The sequence below is a fragment of the Salmo salar genome, chromosome ssa05 (genome assembly GCF_905237065.1).
Source record: "Salmo salar chromosome ssa05, Ssal_v3.1, whole genome shotgun sequence".
Classification (NCBI taxonomy): domain Eukaryota; kingdom Metazoa; phylum Chordata; class Actinopteri; order Salmoniformes; family Salmonidae; genus Salmo; species Salmo salar.
In genome coordinates, this window is record NC_059446.1 from 91,255,280 (window position 1) to 91,272,588 (window position 17,309).

At 45.0% G+C, this 17,309-nt stretch overlaps 1 protein-coding gene across 1 annotated transcript; it reads right to left on the bottom strand.

Annotated features, from left to right (window-relative positions):
* Positions 1-14,621: 14,621 nt before the first annotated feature.
* LOC106590728 (tetraspanin-8-like) lies at positions 14,622-16,996 on the bottom strand. The gene has a single exon (XM_045719424.1). The coding sequence runs from the start codon at positions 16,947-16,949 to the stop codon at positions 16,281-16,283; it is 669 nt and encodes a 222-aa protein (XP_045575380.1). The 5' UTR covers positions 16,950-16,996; the 3' UTR covers positions 14,622-16,280.
* Between the last annotated feature and the right edge of the window lie 313 nt (positions 16,997-17,309).

Sequence of the window (17,309 nt, forward strand, 5' to 3'; positions counted from 1 at the left end):
CAGGCCAGGGAAAGAGGCCCTGCATGACCACTGTGTTATAGCTAGTTATAGACATGGATACAGGCCAGGGAAAGAGGCCCTGCATGACCACTGTGTTATAGCTAGTTATAGACATGGATACAGGCCAGGGGAAAGAGGACCTGTATGACCACTGTGTTATAGCTAGTTATAGACATGGATACAGGCCAGGGAAAGAGGCCCTGCATGACCACTGTGTTATAGCTAGTTATAGACATGGATACAGGCCAGGGGAAAGAGGACCTGTATGACCACTGTGTTATAGCTAGTTATAGACATGGATACAGGCCAGGGAAAGAGGCCCTGCATGACCACTGTGTTATAGCTAGTTATAGACATGGATACAGGCCAGGGAAAGAGGCCCTGTATGACCACTGTGTTATAGCTAGTTATAGACATGGATACAGGCCAGGGGTAAGAGGACCTGTATGACCACTGTGTTATAGCTAGTTATAGACATGGATACAGGCCAGGGGAAAGGAGGCCACGCATTACCACTGTGTTTGAACCCAGGTGTCACTAAACATTAAATTGAGGAGCTTAAACAAAGTTGTCAGGTGTCTAACACAGGAGAGAACACAGGAGAGAACACAGGAGAGAACACTGGAGAGAACACTGGAGAGAACACAGGAGAGAACACAGGAGAGAACACAGGAGAGAACACAGGAGAGAACACTGGAGAGAACACTGGAGAGAACACTGGAGAGAACACTGGAGAGAACACTGGAGAGAACACTGGAGAGAACACTGGAGAGAACACAGGAGAGAACACAGGAGAGAACACTGGAGAGAACACAGGAGAGAACACAGGAGAGAACACAGGAGAGAACACTGGAGAGAACACAGGAGAGAACACAGGAGATAACACTGGAGAGAACACTGGAGATAACACTGGAGAGAACACTGGAGAGAACACAGGAGAGAACACAGGAGAGAACAGGGAAGGTTATTCATTACCTGCAACCTACCTCCACTACACAGCGAGGGGGAGAGGAGGCAATCACTCCTAGAGTCTAACACATCTCCACCCTGAGGCCCCAGGGGAGGGGACAAGACATTAGTCACCTGCTCCGCTGTGTTGAAGAGGCTGTTTGAGGAGGATCGTCATCACTAGTCATTCATTTGGGTTAATGTTTCCTCTTCTCATTCTGGCTGTAAGACTTTTATACCTCGGAACTGTGAAATGACTCCGGGTTTCATCCCAAATGGCATCCTATTCCCTTTTATAGTGCACTACCCTAAGACCAGGGCCCTATAGGGAAACCCACAAGGAAATCCATTTGGTTCTGGTCAGAAGTAGTGGACTGTAATAGGAAATAGGGAGCCATTTGGGAATCTCCCTCCCTCTCCGCCACTCATGTGAACGGTTTCAGACACAAGGTGATTCTACAACGATAAGCTGGTAATGTGTGATGAGGACGTCAGTAAAGAGTGTTTACAGTAGTTCAGCAGACTAATTTGTGAGGAATGTCACGAGTAGAAGGAAGTTTGAAGCTGGAGGGGAGAACTCAGTGTTTTACTGTAACAAAGCATACTCACAGTTTCCCCCTCAAAATACCAGTATTTACCATGACACATTCTTTCTCCCCCCCCCCTTCATGAAGCAACGAAAGAGACCATTTGGCGTCTCACAAAAGGGTGTGTGGGGGGTGGGCTAATTCACTCACATCACATCCAGCCCAACACCCCCTCTCTCTAACCCGGCATCATTCTCACACACAAGCCAATCCACCCCTCTCTCTAACCAAGCATCATTCTCACACACAAGCCAATCCACCCCTCTCTCTAACCAAGCATCATTCTTACACACAAGCCAATCCACCCCTCTCTCTAACCCGGCATCATTCTCACACACAAGCCAATCCACCCCTCTCTCTAACCCAGCATCATTCTCACACACAAGCCAATCCACCCCTCTCTCTAACCCAGCATCATTCTCACACACAAACCAATCCACCCCTCTCTCTAACCCAGCATCATTCTCACACACAAGCCAATCCACCCCTCTCTCTAACCCAGCATCATTCTCACACACAAGCCAATCCACCCCTCTCTCTAAGCAAGCATCATTCTCACACACAAGCCAATCCACCCCTCTCTCTAACCCAGCATCATTCTCACACACAAGCCAATCCACCCCTCTCTCTAACCCAGCATCATTCTCACACACAAGCCAATCCACCCCTCTCTCTAACCCAGCATCATTCTCACACACAAGCCAATCCACCCCTCTCTCTAACCCAGCATCATTCTCACACACAAGCCAATCCACCCCTCTCTCTAACCCAGCATCATTCTCACACACAAGCCAATCCACCCCTCTCTCTAACCCAGCATCATTCTCACACACAAGCCAATCCACCCCTCTCTCTAACCCAGCATCATTCTCACACACAAGCCAATCCGCCCCTCTCTAACCCAGCATCATTCTCACACACAAGCCAATCCACCCCTCTCTCTAACCCAGCATCATTCTCACACACAAGCCAATCCACCCCTCTCTCTAACCCAGCATCATTCTCACACACACAAGCCAATCCACCCCTCTCTCTAACCCAGCATCATTCTCACCCACAAACCAATCCACCCTTCTCTCTAACCCAGCATCATTCTCACACACAGGCCAATCCACCCCTCTCTCTAACCCAGCATCATTCTCACCCACAAACCAATCCAGCCCTCTCTCTAACCCAGCATCATTCTCTCACACACAAGCCAATCCACCCCTCTCTCTAACCCAGCATCATTCTCACACACACAAGACAATCCACCCCTCTCTCTAACCCAGCATCATTCTCACACACAAGCCAATCCACCCCTCTCTCTAACCCAGCATCATTCTCACACACACAAGCCAATCCACCCCTCTCTCTAACCCAGCATCATTCTCACACACAAGCCAATCCACCCCTCTCTCTAACCCAGCATCATTCTCTCACACAAGCCAATCCACCCCTCTCTCTAACCCAGCATCATTCTCACACACAAGCCAATCCACCCCTCTCTCTAACCCAGCATCATTCTCACACACAAGCCAATCCGCCCCTCTCTCTAACCCAGCATCATTCTCTCACACAAGCCAATCCACCCCTCTCTCTAACCCAGCATCATTCTCACACACAGGCCAATCCACCCCTCTCTCTAACCCAGCATCATTCTCACACACAAGCCAATCCAGCCCCTCTCTCTAACCCAGCATCATTCTCACACACAAGCCAATCCAGCCTCATTCTTTCCCTCTCTCTGCCAAATCACCACACATATGTTAATACGAGGCTCCAAATCTCTCACAGTTTATACTGGGAACTTCAATCACCCACACGTCTAAACAGACAGACAAATGAAGCATTGATGGAACTTTTCCTAAACTGACTGGACCTTTACACTGACTTACTGATGGTTCTCAGGGAGTCGCTGACTCATATCTACACACACACACACACACACACACACACACACACACACACACACACACACACACACACACACACACACACACACACACACACACACACACACACACACACACACACACACACACACACACACACACACACACACACACACACACACACACACACACACATAACTTGTGGCCCCACTCTAGTCTAAAGCACCCAGAGATCCGGTCCAGATCATGGACCCAGCTGTGCTGAATGTGAACAGGGTTTTGGGAACCTGTGGTACATTCCGTTCTCTATGAGGCATCTTGTGAGTCATGATTGGCTGAGGAAGAGAGGGAGTCATAACAGCAGTCTGAAGACACAGAGAGGACAGGGTGACAGGGACGTCACCAGAACATCACAGGAATGTCACTGGAACGCCAAGCACAGCTGGCTTCAGTGTGAGATTGGAATTAAAACCCTTTGAACGTTCTGGGAAACAGAGAGCGAACAGAGAAAGAGGAATGTGAGAGAATCAGTAAGGACGTTCCATAACAGGAATACAATCAGAAACAGCAGGCTAATATATTACCCATGACCACCACACGCCATGCTGCTGTAGATTCCATTAATATATTACCCATGACCACCACACGCCATGCTGCTGTAGATTCCATTAATATATTACCCATGACCACCACACGCCATGCTGCTGTAGATTCCATTAATATATTACCCATGACCACCACACGCCATGCTGCTGTAGATTCCATTAATATATTACCCATGACCACCACACGCCATGCTGCTGTAGATTCCATTAATATATTACCCATGACCACCACACGCCTCGCTGCTGTAGATTCCATTAATATATTACCCATGACCACCACACGCCATGCTGCTGTAGATTCCATTAATATATTACCCATGACCACCACACGCCATGCTGCTGTAGATTCCATTAATATATTACCCATGACCACCACACGCCTCGCCATGCTGCTGTAGATTCCATTAATATATTACCCATGACCACCACACGCCTCGCTGCGGTAGATTCCATTAATATATTACCCATGACCACCACACGCCATGCTGCTGTAGATTCCATTAATATATTACCCATGACCACCACACGCCATGCTGCTGTAGATTCCATTAATATATTACCCATGACCACCACACGCCATGCTGCTGTAGATTCCATTAATATATTACCCATGACCACCACACGCCATGCTGCTGTAGATTCCATTAATATATTACCCATGACCACCACACGCCTCGCCATGCTGCTGTAGATTCCATTAATATATTACCCATGACCACCACACGCCTCGCCATGCTGCTGTAGATTCCATTAATATATTACCCATGACCACCACACGCCACGCTGCTGTAGATTCCATTAATATATTACCCATGACCACCACACGCCATGCTGCTGTAGATTCCATTAATATATTACCCATGACCACCACACGCCTCGCTGCTGTAGATTCCATTAATATATTATCCATGACCACCACACGCCTCGCTGCTGTAGATTCCATTAATATATTACCCATGACCACCACACGCCACGCTGCTGTAGATTCCATTAATATATTACCCATGACCACCACACGCCTCGCTGCTGTAGATTCCATTAATATATTACCCATGACCACCACACGCCATGCTGCTGTAGATTCCATTAATATATTACCCATGACCACCACACGCCTCGCTGCTGTAGATTCCATTAATATATTACCCATGACCACCACACGCCTCGCTGCTGTAGATTCCATTAATATATTACCCATGACCACCACACGCCTCGCCTCGCTGCTGTAGATTCCATTAATATATTACCCATGACCACCACACGCCATGCTGCTGTAGATTCCATTCATATATTACCCATGACCACCACACGCCTCGCTGCTGTAGATTCCATTAATATATTACCCATGACCACCACACGCCTCGCTGCTGTAGATTCCATTAATATATTACCCATGACCACCACACGCCATGCTGCTGTAGATTCCATTAATATATTACCCATGACCACCACACGCCACGCTGCTGTAGATTCGATTAATATATTACCCATGACCACCACACGCCTCGCTGCTGTAGATTCCATTAATATATTACCCATGACCACCACACGCCTTGCTGCTGTAGATTCCATTAATATATTACCCATGACCACCACACGCCATGCTGCTGTAGATTCCATTAATATATTACCCATGACCACCACACGCCATGCTGCTGTAGATTCCATTAATATATTACCCATGACCACCACACGCCATGCTGCTGTAGATTCCATTAATATATTACCCATGACCACCACACGCCATGCTGCTGTAGATTCCATTAATATATTACCCATGACCACCACACGCCATGCTGCTGTAGATTCCATTAATATATTACCCATGACCACCACACGCCATGCTGCTGTTGATTCCATTAATATATTACCCATGACCACCACACGCCTCGCTGCTGTAGATTCCATTAATATATTACCCATGACCACCACACGCCATGCTGCTGTAGATTCCATTAGTATATTGGGTGGCAGAGCAGCCTACACTCCAAAATGGGTGGCATAGCACCCTCCGCTCCAAAATGGGTGGCATAGCAGCCTACGCTCCAAAATGGGTGGCATAGCAGCCTACGCTCCAAAATGGGTGGCATAGCACCCTACGCTCCAAAATGGGTGGCATAGCAGCCTACGCTCCAAAATGGGTGGCATAGCAGCCTACGCTCCAAAATGGGTGGCATAGCACCCTACGCTCCAAAATGGGTGGCATAGCAGCCTGCGCTCCAAAATGGGTGGCATAGCAGCCTACGCTCCAAAATGGGTGGCATAGCAGCCTACGTTCCAAAATGGGTGGCATAGCAGCCTACGCTCCAAAATGGGTGGCATAGCAGCCTACGCTCCAAAATGGGTGGCATAGCAGCCTACGCTCCAAAATGGGTGGCATAGCAGCCTACGCTCCAAAATTCCTGAAGACCATCATCTCCCACAACTTCAAGCGGGTGGATTAACATCACAGCGGTCACCAAGAAGGAACACCAACGGATGTACTACTTGCGCCAGCTGAAAAAAAACTCAACATCTCCCAGTCAATCCTGAATCCGGTTGTACCCGTCTATCACCAGCTCTTCCATTACCGTCTGGTTTGGGAATGCGTCCGCCCGCTCCGAGGGCAAACTGCAACGCATTGTCCGGTCTGCAGAGAGGGGCGTCGGACTGCCACCTGCCCTCCATCGAGGACATGCATGACTCCAGGCCAAGGAAGATGACCCTCCCACCCCGAACACCCCCTTTTGACTCCAGGCCAAGGAAGATGACCCTCCCACCCCGAACACCCCCTTTTGACTCCAGGCCAAGGAAGATGACCCTCCCACCCCGAACACCCCCTTTTGACTCCAGGCCAAGGAAGATGACCCTCCCACCCCGAACACCCCCTTTTGACTCCAGGCCAAGGAAGATGACCCTCCCACCCCTCCCACCCCCTTTTGACTCCAGGCCAAGGAAGATGACCCTCCCACCCCGAACACCCCCTTTAGACTCCAGGCCAAGGAAGATGACCCTCCCACCCCGAACACCCCCTTTTGACTCCAGACCAAGGAAGATGACCCTCCCACCCCTCCCACCCGCTTTGACTCCAGGCCAAGGAACATGACCCTCCCACCCCGAACACCCCCCTTTGACTCCAGACCAAGGAAGATGACCCTCCCACCCCTCCCACCCCCTTTTGACTCCAGGCCAAGGAAGATGACCCTCCCTCCCCGAACACCCCCTTTTGACTCCAGGCCAAGGAAGATGACCCTCCCACCCCGAACACCCCCTTTAGACTCCAGGCCAAGGAAGATGACCCTCCCTCCCCGAACACCCCCCTTTTGACTCCAGGCCAAGGAAGATGACCCTCCCACCCCTCCCACCCCCTTTTGACTCCAGGCCAAGGAAGATGACCCTCCCACCCCGAACACCCCCTTTTGACTCCAGGCCAAGGAAGATGACCCTCCCACCCCGAACACCCCCTTTAGACTCCAGGCCAAGGAAGATGACCCGAACACCCCGAACACCCCCTTTTCCAAAAATGCTGCTCTTTTTTTATACAATGAATAATTCTGTTTCTTTCCAAAGTTTCTCAAATAAATGTGTAAAGACATTGATCACAGGCTGGAACAAGATATATCCTGACATGTACTGCAATCTTTATACAACTATAATACAATTTAGAGATGAAACGATGAAGCGGAGATAAAAATGTAACATCACAATTATAGTGACCAAAATGATCACGATTATCAGTGTTTTCGGTATTATCTGTATTATCAGTGTTATCAGTGTTATCAGTGTTATCAGTGTTATCAGTGTTATCAGTATTATCAGTGTTATCTGTATTATCAGTATTATCAGTGTTATCAGTGTTATCGGTATTATCGGTATTTGCAGTATTATCTGTATTATCAGTATTATCAGTGTTATCTGTATTATCAGTATTATCTGTATTATCAGTGTTATCTGTATTATCAGTATTATCAGTGTTATCAGTGTTATCTGTATTATCTGTATTATCAGTATTATCAGTGTTATCTGTATTATCAGTATTATCAGTATTATCAGTGTTATCAGTGTTATCTGTATTATCTGTATTATCAGTATTATCAGTGTTATCTGTATTATCTGTATTATCAGTATTATCAGTGTTATCTGTATTATCTGTATTATCAGTATTATCAGTGTTATCAGTGTTATCTGTATTATCTGTATTATCAGTATTATCAGTGTTATCTGTATTATCAGTGTTATCTGTATTATCAGTGTTCTGTATTATCAGTGTTATCTGTATTATCAGTGTTATCTGTATTATCAGTATTATCAGTGTTATCTGTATTATCTGTATTATCAGTATTATCAGTGTTATCAGTGTTATCTGTATTATCTGTATTATCAGTATTATCAGTGTTATCTGTATTATCAGTGTTATCTGTATTATCAGTGTTCTGTATTATCAGTGTTATCTATATTATCTGTATAATCAGTAGTATCAGTATTTGCAGTATTTGCAGTATTATCAGTATTATCAGTGTTATCGGTATTTGCAGTATTATCTGTATTATCTGTATTATCGGTATTATCGGTATTATCGGTATTATCGGTATTTGCAGTATTATCTGTATTATCAGTATTATCAGTATTTGCAGTATTATCAGTATTATCAGTATTATCGCGGTATTGTTAAAATGTGCTGGAAATGTTCAAAAAGTATTGATTGACAGCTTCCAGCTTCAAGGCCTCCTGGACACAGCTTCCAGCTTCAAGGCCTCCTGGACACAGCTTCCAGCTTCAAGGCCTCCTGGACACAGCTTCCAGCTTCAAGGCCTCCTGGACACAGCTGTCAGCTTCAAGGCCTTCTGGACTCAGCTTCCAGCTTCAAGGCCTTCTGGACTCAGCTTCCAGCTTCAAGGCCTTCTGGACACAGCTTCCAGCTTCAAGGCCTTCTGGACACAACTTCCAGCTTCAAGGCCTTCTGGACACAGCTTCCAGCTTCAAGGCCTCCTGGACACAGCTTCCAGCTTCAAGGCCTCCTGGACACAGCTTCCAGCTTCAAGGCCTCCTGGACACAGCTTCCAGCTTCAAGGCCTCCTGGACACAGCTTCCAGCTTCAAGGCCTTCTGGACTCAGCTTCCAGCTTCAAGGCCTTCTGGACACAGCTTCCAGCTTCAAGGCCTTCTGGACACAGCTTCCAGCTTCAAGGCCTTCTGGACACAGCTTCCAGCTTCAAGGCCTCCTGGACACAGCTTCCAGCTTCAAGGCCTTCTGGACACAGCTGTCAGTGTCAACTTCTGCAGCCTCAGGCTCATCTAAAAAGCTTCCTTTTGAAGTGAGGGTCAATGAAACGAGCCATGTGCATGACTCTCTTTGCCTTCTCTGTGTATCTGTTGTTATTAAGGTCTTCTCTCATTACCCTTTTCAGCTCCTTTAGTCAGGGATGGCTCCGTACCCTTTTCCTTAAAAACATAAAGGAGAGCCGCACACTCTAGGAGCTCAGATGCAAAAATATGTATATCCAACGTTTCAACAGACAAGCTGTCTTCATCAAGGTATATATGAAGACATCTTGTCTGTCGAAACGTTGGACATAAATATTTTTGCATCTGATCTCCTAGAGTGTGCGGCTCTCCATAATTTTTGTTAAATGTTCCACTCCGCTAGCCAGCACCTCGCCTAAATAGGTGTGTGTTTCTTTCGCCTCTAGATTATTCCGTATCCTTTTCCACCAGAACATCACGGGTGATGTGGTCCAGGACAGGCTTGATGGTTGACAATGTCACTAGTGTCTCTGAGACAAGTTCATCTGTAAAACTTTCCCAAAGGTTCAAGGGGTTGGCACAGTTGCTCCATGACACTTATGTCGGCATCCTTGGGCATCAGAATGCCATGTTCCTCTTTCTCCAGCCGGTGTCGCACAGACTGGCTGCTGTTGGCTGAGGAAACGCTCAAGCATCTTGTGTGTCGATCCCCATCGGGTCACCACATCATCATGGATCAGAGCCTTCTGTGGCATGTTGAGGGCAACTTGCTTTTCTCTCAGTTCTCTCCTTCTCTTCCAGCTCCGTGAGAAGCCTTGGACCAGATGATGGCAGGCCTTGACTGCTGTGTCAACTCTCTGAATTTTCAGAGCCTTTGAGATGGCCAGGTTCAAATGATGGCCAAAGCACCGAAGTCACAGTGTCACGTCCTGACCAGTAAAGGGGTTATTTGTTATTATAGTTTGGTCAGGACGTGGCAGTTGTTATTATAGTTTGGTCAGGACGTGACAGGGGGTATTTGTTATTATAGTTTGGTCAGGACGTGGCAGGGGGTATTTGTTATTATAGTTTGGTCAGGACGTGGCAGGGGGTATTTGTTATTATAGTTTGGTCAGGACGTGGCAGGGGGTATTTGTTATTATAGTTTGGTCAGGACGTGGCAGGGGGTAGTTATTATAGTTTGGTCAGGACGTGACAGGGGTATTTGTTATTATAGTTTGGTCAGGACGTGGCAGGGGGTATTTGTTATTATAGTTTGTAGGAGTGGCAGGGGTATTTGTTATTATAGTTTGGTCAGGACGTGGCAGGGGTATTTGTTTAGAGTGTTTCGGGGTTTGTTGGGCTATGTGTTTAGGTAGAGGGGTGATTGTTTAGAGTGTTCCGGGGTTTTTGGTTATGTTCTATGTTAGTATATTTCTATGTTCTGGTCTAGTCTTTTTAGTTCTATGTTTAGTGTTATTGGATGGACCTTCAATTTGAGGCAGCTGTTCCTCGTTGCCTCTGATTGAAGGTCCTATATAGAGGGGTGTTTTTGTAATGGGTTTTTGTGGGAAGTTGTTGTTGCACTGCTGTGTTAGCCTGCAATACTGTTCGTTCAGACGTTTTCTTGTTTTGTCATTTAAGTGTTCTAAATAAAAGATAAAATGAGCACTCAACCCGCTGCGCCTTGGTCCATTACATACGATGACCGTTACACACAGATCTGGGAACTCTTCAAAAGCCTTGATCATGTTTGTTGCGTTGTCTGTGGATATGCAGACCAGGTCTTTCGTGTTGATCCCCCCCCCCCCCCCACTCTTCCAGCATATTCTAAAAAACCTCTCTGTTGTGAGACAAGTGATCTTCTGGGAAGAACTGTGTTTCCAGGCAGTTTGATTCCAGGCAATCTGGGGTGAGGTAATGGATAGTGAAGGTGAAGTAGGGTTAACCACCCCCTGCTTTCACTGGTCCAGAGGTCAGTAGTTGGTCCAGAGGTCAGTAGTTGGTCCAGAGGTCAGTAGTTGGTCCAGAGGTCAGTAGTTGGTCCAGAGGTCAGTAGTTGGTCCAGAGGTCAGTAGTTGCAGTAAACCATGTGCCTTGAGCCAAACTGTTTCTAACATCAGCTTTAACCTGGTTGTACAGGTTTCTGATTTCAGGCTTCGGAAAATAATGTTTGTGATGGCCACTTTGTAGTGAGGCACGGCAGCCTTCATCAGCCTCAGAAAGCCAGGCCTCTCAACAATATGAAATGGAATCATGTCCTTTCTAATGTAATATGAAAGGGCTGCAGTGAGGTCTTGAGTATGTTATGATGTGGGTGCATAAGCAGCCTGCCTTTTTAAATGCTTGCTGGAGTTTCTGTGTCACAACTGTAGATGAGGAGGGACCAGTAGCATCAGCTGCACGCCCACTCTTTAAACAAGGGATAAATAACAAATATACAAACAAATATATTATTATTATTATTATTGGTGTTACATAATTATTCACACACACACACACACACACACACACACACACACACACACACACACACACACACACACACACACACACACACACACACACACACACACACACACACACACACACACAGAGTCTATCTTCTGTGTTGCATTTGAGTATTTGCAATGACCCCATGCACAATTTACATAAATACAAATGAGTCTTAAGAAGACAGTGATAGTAATTGCAATGAGCCCAACAACACTTTTACAACCAAGTCGACGTTTTGCAGCGATTTTTGTTTTGTTTTTTGTTCTGCAGACAGGATGACCATCTTCGATTAAGTTTCCCTCAGCACACTTGTAAAACTCAAAATACGACCACACTTCAGATTTGGTCCTCTTAGAAGGCTGAAAAATCTCCCGAGCACTGTCGCTGCCTTCCGCCATGTTTTCACACAAATCAAATCCCACGTTGCAGCTCTGCCTGCGTCAGACAGTATTTACCGGGAGTTTTTCAAACCGCGGTAATCAAACACGGTTTTAATGATAATTAACATTTGAAACGGTAATACTAGCCGTCGGGAAACACTAAACAATATATGAATTGCACTATAACGGTGAGAAACGGTTCCCACAAACTGATACGGCTTACATAAAGCTGTCCCAACAGTAGTCCCCACATCTTACCACTGCTACACCTGGCTATCAGCGGAACCTTGTCTGGCAGCGAAACAGTTCATTCAACCTCATTTACTGCCTTTAAAAAAACATAGCTGATATGGCTGACTTGCTTAAACAAATGTGATTTCTACTGACAATTGAGATGTACAAACTATGGCATAAGGGGACGATGAACGGATAAGAGGCAATCCGTCATTTCGATTAAGACAATGAGCGAGCTAGGACGGACGTAACGTTAGTCAATAATAACTATTTGTTTAGCACTTTTGTAATGTACAGCGACAGAATTCATAGCATGGGCCGTTCTTACAGTGCTCTCCCTGTACACCAAGTTAGAACCATAGGATAAATAAAGGGGGCATATAAGCAGACAATGAAAGCTCTTACAATATTCGATGACTACATTTCTCTAAAACAGGTTATAGGCAACAGTAGAACAGTCAGAACTGTAGGCGAAATTAAGAGGGGTAAATAGACCAAATTATTAGGATGAGCCAAATTATTAGGATGAGGCTACTAACATCTTACTACACAGCACACACTTAGTATTACTTTCTTAGCTACAGTATACATATCTCCCTGGCATATTATATCACTTATGAAGCCTCATAGAAGACATTTTTGGACTCACATTGTTGTGCTGTGGTCACTTGAACAGGAATGTGGCGCAACGTTCCTCAGAGCAGTCGTCTTGAGCGCGGAACAAATCATGCTTCATCGACAGCATGGCCAACGTTGAATGTTTATCATTTTAAACTTGGAAAAGAGACACTTAATCTTAGACTTGGGATCACACAGCCACTGTCACCGATTCCTTCCAAACCACTCGTTGAATTTGCGATTTCCAACTTGTTGTACAATGTTTATGTCCTATGGGCGATGAGCACCGATACGTTTTATTTATAATTTATCTTCATTATTTCTCTTCATATGACAAGGATTAAAAAGGATTTGCCAGTAAATTGTCGACTTGATTCATGATGATGACTACTAGCTTGCTAGCTAAGGTTTTGAAAGTATGATGTTGACATGATCAGTCCAATCAAAGCTACTGTACATATAATGTGATTTGACGTCATTTTATCTGTGGCCAATGACCTTGAGCCTTCTTGGATGGGTACCTCTATGGCAGCAGCCGAAGGGCTAGAATGTTCAATGTCTCCTCTTACACTTGGCAGTGACGTAAAGTCTCCATGAGTGACAGAACACTGATCCAATCACGGCGCAACGCTCTGTATTTTTCGCTGGCTTGCCCCACCACCACAGAAAGCACTGAGCTGGGCTGAATCACCTGCATTTTGGAGCTGCTTTACTCAACAACAAAAAGAAAGAGACCATGTTTGTATGTACCTTTATTAACTCAATGATATATATGATTTTTTTACATTGTTTGCAAAATGATATGTGACACATATTAATGCCAAAATAACATGCAAAACAGGCAAACCACCCCCCCCCCCCACCCCCCAAAAATGTGGGACTCAAACACCTGAATGACAGGTCATCACTTATAATAAGTAAAAGTACAAATCATTTCAAATTCTTTATATTAAAACAACCAGATGGTGCCATTTTCATGTTTTTTTATTTATTTACAGAAAGTCAGGGACACACTGCATCACTCCATCAATTATAAATGAAGCGTTTGTGTTTAGTGAGCCAGATCAGAGGCAGTAGGGATGACCAGGGATGTTCTCTTGATAAGCGCGTAAATTGGACCATTTTCCTGTCAAAATGTAACAAGTCCTTTTGGGTGTCAGGGATCAAAATAACATTATTTTCTTTAGGAATGTAGTGAAGTAAAAGTAAAAGTTGTCAAAAATATAAATAGTAAAGTAAAGTACAGATACCCCAAAACACTACTTAAGTAGTACTTTAAAGTATTTTTACACCACTGAGTGTATGACCATCACAGGCACCTACTTCAGAGAAAAGTATTGAGCAGTAGAAAACTAATTAACTTAAAAAAAAAAAATACATAAATGCATGTTCAATGAGATATGGATTAATCAACTTCAGGTCAAGAAACTGCCATCATTTATCATAAATCAGAAACCCAAATCAGATTGTCATTTGGCACATGTATATGATATAGATAAACATAATGGATGCATTACAATACAAAGCAACGTTCAGCAGGGTTGGAGTCAATTCCACCTCAATTCCAGTCAGTTTAGTATAGTGTAGCTGTACCTAGGTTAAGGTGGTATAGTGTAGCTGTACCTAGGTTAAGGTGGTATAGTGTAGCTGTACCTAGGTTAAGGTGGTATAGTGTAGATGTACCTAGGTTAAGGTGGTATAGTATAGTGTAGCTGTACCTAGGTTAAGGTGGTATAGTGTAGCTGTACCTAGGTTAAGGTGGTATAGTATAGTGTAGATGTACCTAGGTTAAGGTGGTATAGTGTAGTGTAGATGTACCTAGGTTAAGGTGGTATAGTATAGTGTAGATGTACCTAGGTTAAGGTGGTATAGTATAGTGTAGCTGTACCTAGGTTAAGGTGGTATAGTGTAGATGTACCTAGGTTAAGGTGGTATAGTGTAGATGTACCTAGGTTAAGGTGGTATAGTGTAGATGTACCTAGGTTAAGGTGGTATAGTATAGTGTAGATGTACCTAGGTTAAGGTGGTATAGTATAGTGTAGCTGTACCTAGGTTAAGGTGGTATAGTGTAGCTGTACCTAGGTTAAGGTGGTATAGTATAGTGTAGCTGTACCTAGCTTAAGGTGGTATAGTGTAGATGTACCTAGGTTAAGGTGGTATAGTGTAGATGTACCTAGGTTAAGGTGGTATGGTATAGTGTAGATGTACCTAGGTTAAGGTGGTATAGTGTAGCTGTACCTAGGTTAAGGTGGTATAGTATAGTGTAGATGTACCTAGGTTAAGGTGGTATAGTATAGTGTAGCTGTACCTAGGTTAAGGTGGTATAGTGTAGATTACCTAGGTTAAGGTGGTATAGTATAGTGTAGCTGTACCTAGGTTAAGGTGGTATAGTGTAGATGTACCTAGGTTAAGGTGGTATAGTGTAGATGTACCTAGGTTAAGGTGGTATAGTGTAGATGTACCTAGGTTAAGGTGGTATAGTATAGTGTAGCTGTACCTAGGTTAAGGTGGTATAGCATAGTGTAGCTGTACCTAGGTTAAGGTGGTATAGTGTAGATGTACCTAGGTTAAGGTGGTATAGTGTAGATGTACCTAGGTTAAGGTGGTATAGTGTAGATGTACCTAGGTTAAGGTGGTATAGTGTAGATGTACCTAGGTTAAGGTGGTATGGTATAGTGTAGATGTACCTAGGTTAAGGTGGTATAGTGTAGATGTACCTAGGTTAAGGTGGTATAGTGTAGCTGTACCTAGGTTAAGGTGGTATAGTGTAGATGTACCTAGGTTAAGGTGGTATGGTATAGTGTAGATGTACCTAGGTTAAGGTGGTATAGTATAGTGTAGATGTACCTAGGTTAAGGTGGTATAGTGTAGATGTACCTAGGTTAAGGTGGTATAGTATAGTGTAGATGTACCTAGGTTAAGGTGGTATAGTATAGTGTAGCTGTACCTAGGTTAAGGTGGTATAGTGTAGATGTACCTAGGTTAAGGTGGTATAGTGTAGATGTACCTAGGTTAAGGTGGTATAGTATAGTGTAGATGTACCTAGGTTAAGGTGGTATAGTGTAGATGTACCTAGGTTAAGGTGGTATAGTGTAGATGTACCTAGGTTAAGGTGGTATAGTATAGTGTAGATGTACCTAGGTTAAGGTGGTATAGTATAGTGTAGATGTACCTAGGTTAAGGTGGTATAGTATAGTGTAGATGTACCTAGGTTAAGGTGGTATAGTGTAGATGTACCTAGGTTAAGGTGGTATAGTGTAGATGTACCTAGGTTAAGGTGGTATGGTATAGTGTAGATGTACCTAGGTTAAGGTGGTATGGTATAGTGCAGTTTTACCTATGTTAAGGTGGTATACGTCTCCCCAATCTGGCAAAACAGGGTCATGGCGAAGGCCATTCCAAAGATCATCAAGCCTGCGATGCCAAATGCAATCCCCAGGGTGATGAATGTACCCTTCGCCATGACTGACGTCACCAACTTGATACAAGGTCTCAAGTACACTTTGCGTCGTCCATCTGCGAGTTTGCACTCCTGACTGGTGTCATGGCAGTCACAAGAGACGGGGACTGTTGAGCCCCAGTCTGAAGGTCCATGGATCAGTCCACAACACTTTGCCTGCTCTTCCAGTTTCTGCATGAACGTCTGGAACAAAGACGACTGGTTGCTCAGCGGTAGCAGCTGCTCCGTCAACCATTCCTCAAACTTCTTCAATCCGACAGCTCCCAGGATTCCAACGATCATCAGGAGGATGAAGATGAGGAGCAGCCCGACGAAGAAGAGCATGAGCAAGACGCGACTTTCCCTGACGGCTCCAAAGCAGCCCAGGAAGCCAAGCACCGTGATGATGGTACCGACGGATATCAGCAGGTTCAGCCCCGGTAACAACCCTCCGAACACAGGGTTCACTTTGAGGTAGACGGAGACCCCAAGGATGATGCATCCACTCATCCAGAACAGTAGGTTGAAAACAAAGAGTAGGTACTTGATACATTTGTTCACAGCCATCTTCTAAGCTTCCAACAGCCAGGCAAGACGTGACGTGACAGAACAACTGGAAGATGTATTGTGTGAGGGGTGAGTGTACCGGATCTGTCACCTAGTGAAAAATAACAACCCGAAGCTGTAGGTGTGGCTACTGACTTCTCATTCCAGAAACCAACCGTTTTCTCCTTATGGTGAAACCCCCAACGGCAACAAAGAGACATGTCTAAAAACTGACCCTGGTTCAGCCCTCTGCTAGACTACTTCAACAAAGAAACACGTCTAAAAACTGACCCTGGTTCAGCCCTCTGCTAGACTACTTCAACAAAGAAACACGTCTAAAAACTGACCCTGGTTCAGCCCTCTGCTAGACTATTTCAACAA

What these genes read in the sequence shown, in the direction of transcription:
- LOC106590728 (XM_045719424.1), bottom strand. Translation starts at nt 16,949, where the DNA reads ATGGCTGTGAACAAATGTATCAAGTACCTACTCTTTGTTTTCAACCTA.